The sequence below is a fragment of the Cyprinodon variegatus genome, unplaced genomic scaffold (genome assembly GCF_000732505.1).
Source record: "Cyprinodon variegatus isolate N-32 unplaced genomic scaffold, C_variegatus-1.0 Scaffold1720, whole genome shotgun sequence".
Taxonomy (NCBI): domain Eukaryota; kingdom Metazoa; phylum Chordata; class Actinopteri; order Cyprinodontiformes; family Cyprinodontidae; genus Cyprinodon; species Cyprinodon variegatus.
Window position 1 is genome coordinate 80,097 of NW_015152173.1, and position 3,477 is coordinate 83,573.

General features: G+C 38.4%; 1 protein-coding gene across 2 annotated transcripts in view; it reads right to left on the reverse strand.

Annotated features, from left to right (window-relative positions):
* Nucleotides 1-2,302: 2,302 nt before the first annotated feature.
* The window catches only part of LOC107104390 (gamma-crystallin M3-like), a 10,182-nt gene continuing 9,007 nt past the window's right edge, over nucleotides 2,303-3,477 (reverse strand). The window contains exons 1-3 of one of the 2 annotated variants that reach the window (XM_015404383.1): nucleotides 3,020-3,161; nucleotides 2,688-2,930; nucleotides 2,309-2,607 (exon numbers count right to left, since the gene is read on the reverse strand). In XM_015404383.1, the coding sequence (XP_015259869.1) occupies nucleotides 2,332-2,607; nucleotides 2,688-2,930; nucleotides 3,020-3,049 (549 nt within the window). In that variant the 5' untranslated portion in view covers nucleotides 3,050-3,161 and the 3' untranslated portion in view covers nucleotides 2,309-2,331. Of the gene's footprint in view, nucleotides 2,608-2,687; nucleotides 2,931-3,019; nucleotides 3,162-3,477 lie in introns of those variants that run through there. The other variant, XM_015404384.1, reaches the window with a different exon arrangement.

Below are 3,477 nucleotides of genomic sequence, written 5' to 3' on the forward strand. Positions count from 1 at the left end.
CCGGCCTCTCTCATCTTTTTGAGTGGGAGAACTTGCACTATTGGTGGCTGACTAAATACTTTTTTGCCCCCCTGTATATTAATTTTTTAAATTGATATTTTGATTATAGCTACTTCAAAAGCCTATGTTTAATATTCCTTTATTGATCTAATAATCTAATTTGGTGCAGGAAATGAGGTGGAATACGTCCATGAGTAAGCTGGCTGGAACTGGATGTCTAAGGCTTAGATGAAGACAATAATCTCAAAAGAGTCCAAACACATTTGAGATATTTACCACCTATGCTACTTAACTTTCTAGGCATGAATCAAACATACTTAGTTATCCCAAGGATCTTATTTTTAATAGAATTAGTCTTATTTATAAGGAATCCCATAAACTCATTACCGCTAAGAGCTGGTAGAATTGACGGTTCAACAGACTTCTGGCTCTGTGGGAGCTCGCCAGCTATTTTAAAAAGACATCTAGGGTTATTCCTATTTTCTTCTATTAATGAGACATAATACACAGCTTTTGTATAATAATAAGGATTCCTGTAGAGTGGGGACATTTTTTCTTCAGTTTACTGGCATTATGCTTCAAATTTCTCAGGTTTAAGTTAAACCAGGGAGCCAGCTTTCTATCAAAAAAGTTCTTCTTTTTAAAAAGGGGCTACACTGTATGAAGTGAGCTTGCCCAAAGTCATTTCTGGAGACTTTAGAAGATTCTTTACTACAGCACAGCTAATTCTTGTTATTGTATTATGTAACATCCAGGTTAAAACCTTAAGTACAGCCATCCTTTAGAAATTCCTAGTCTAAAGCAAAGTACAGAGAGGAGGCACCGCTTCACCAAAATCATCAATTTGTGGAGGAGAATAAATTGAATGGCTGCCCTCTGTAGTATTGTTACAGATACAGGGGGGTAAAAAAAAAGGTCAAGATTTTTCAATTGTAATCATGTATTTTCTCATACTGATCTGCTCAGGTGAAACCTTCTTTTGGGGGAGGAGAACTAGCTTAAATTATGAAAAGGTTACTGGAAAACCATCAGATGAGACAGGGAGTTGAGGAAAAAAAAACATAGGTCAGTACAAGGTCCAAAGTATGAAGATGAGAATGCATGGGGCTGTGAACATTTTAAACAAAGCAAATCTAGTCTAAGATAGCACTAAATGCTGCGTTTAAGCTATCATCTTCTACATTGGCATGAATGTTGAAATTCTTATCTGATTTTATACCAAATCAGATAGGAAGTCTAAAAATTAAGAATAAGAACATTTAAGAGTTAGGGCCAGGTGAATGATACAAAGCTGGAACAGAGGTTTTGGTGGTGTAGACTTAATTCCGAATGGACCTGGATGACTGAGAACCTTCACCAGCATGTAGAATTAATGTTTCCGTTGTTGCAATTCCTTCACATTCAGAATTTCTGGGCATGTCAAAATTTAAATAGCTAAACAGAGTTGCCTCATTTATGCTACATAATTATTTTTCTGCAGCAGGGTTTCTGTAAGAACAAAGTAAATACATCTGATTATCACAAATTAGGCAAATAATTAATGAACTAGATTGTTGTGTTTATTAAACCAGATTTAATTGTTTGAACTTTTCCTCAACTGGAATCATGTTAATTTTCCTTTAGGAATATCGCCATGGGCAAAATGCTAGCCGTGTTTACATGTGCAAAATTTACATAGACACTGAATAAAATGATCCTATCATGACGTGTCTATACATTTGTCAAATTGTTGATCAGATTAAATAATTTAAGCATACGTGGAACTGTCTAATTTTCAAGAGACCCTTTCTGGAGAATCTGAGTTTTTTGTAACCACATCCGTGCTTTTCCGCTCATCCTCAACTTTAACTACTCTTTGAGCCTGCTCCTTACATTTCTGTTTTTAGGTTCTTCGTGTATGTCATATAATGTGCTTTTTATTTCACTATGGACCTTCGTTGCATCTTGTTTCTATTTTTTTATGGTCATTTTAATTCGGTGTGTCCATCCACACAATACATTTGGAGCCGCCTCCTCCACCAAAGAGGACCAGCAGCCAGTGAGTTAAGGTTAGTAAAGAGAAAAATGTCATGCGGGTGTTGCACATATGCGTAGAGGAGATTATTTAATCCAAATATCCAAATGGATGTGTATATGGATGCCAATCGGAATGACGCCAATCATAAAAAATATTCTTTCTGATCAGACCAAATCAGATTACAATTATTTCTTTATGTGTATCACAGCCTTATTCATTTTTATATAATCTGATATTAGTTCATTAATTTCAGGACAAAGACACATACTTAGTTATTGACACATGCTTTATTTGTTTCTTTTTTTTAAACATGTTTAGATCATGTCCATGATCCTTCTCATGCTCCTGAACCTCATGCCTCCGTATCCCATCTCCCTGAAGCTCCTGTACTGTCCAGGCCTCATATACATCATCCTTCCTCTGAAGTAGGGCTGCTCGTACATCATCCAGTGACCGTCCATCACATGGCAGGACATGCAGTCGGACATGCGGTAGCGATCCATGATGTCTTCACAGTCATCCATCATCTCATACATCTGACCACCGAAGTTCTCCCTCTCATAAATCCTCATCCTGTAGGACCCCCTGTACTGTTTGGGGGGAGAAAAAACAATTAATGTAAGATTTCATAGCTAGACAAGTATATTAAAAGCTTTGTCTTTAGACCTACCAAGGGGATTTGACAGCAAGACCTAATTCCACCACTCATGCCCATCATGCTCATATGGTCACCAAATTCTCCCCTTCTGACGAAATACTGGTTTCCCATGAAGTTGGGACGGTCGTAGATCATAAAGAATCCATACTCAACCCTGAAGGAGTGGCACCTGCTTAGGTAGGAGGACAGGTCGGCACAGTCACCACTGCTCTCATAAGAGCGACCCTGAAAGTTCTTGTCCTCATAGAAGATGATCTGTTAAACAAGAGACATAGATGTTGCAACATGAAAAGTCATACCTTTATGCTTTAATGACGCACCTTGTGTGTGAAATTGGAGCTTACCCTGCCCCTGCTCATGTCAGACATCGCCATGGTTGTTGGTGATATGCTACCCTTTCTTAATGCTGCTGTAATACTGCTCTCCTACGTTGTTTAACCCTTGTTTTTATACCTGATCATAGCCAACAAAGTCAGAGGGCCCCCATTGTTTAAATCCCTGACCAAGCAACATGATAAAGAGCCCTTTACCCACATGTATGTGCTGCAGTGTCACACATGACCGGGTCCTTGAAGACTAGAAATACATCCTTTGTCAACTTAAACAAAACCTGTTTTCACCAGTCCTAACATTGGCCTCCCGGTTAAAGTGAACGCTGTTAAAAAGAAGAATTTGTACATTTATGGCAGATAAATTTCCAAAGTCAGCAGTCTGCTAGGAATATGTAGCCTCGTGAGACCATCCTGATCTCGCGAGCTTTCAAGGTTTCACTCGCAGATCAGTCTCGAGACTCTACGTTAAA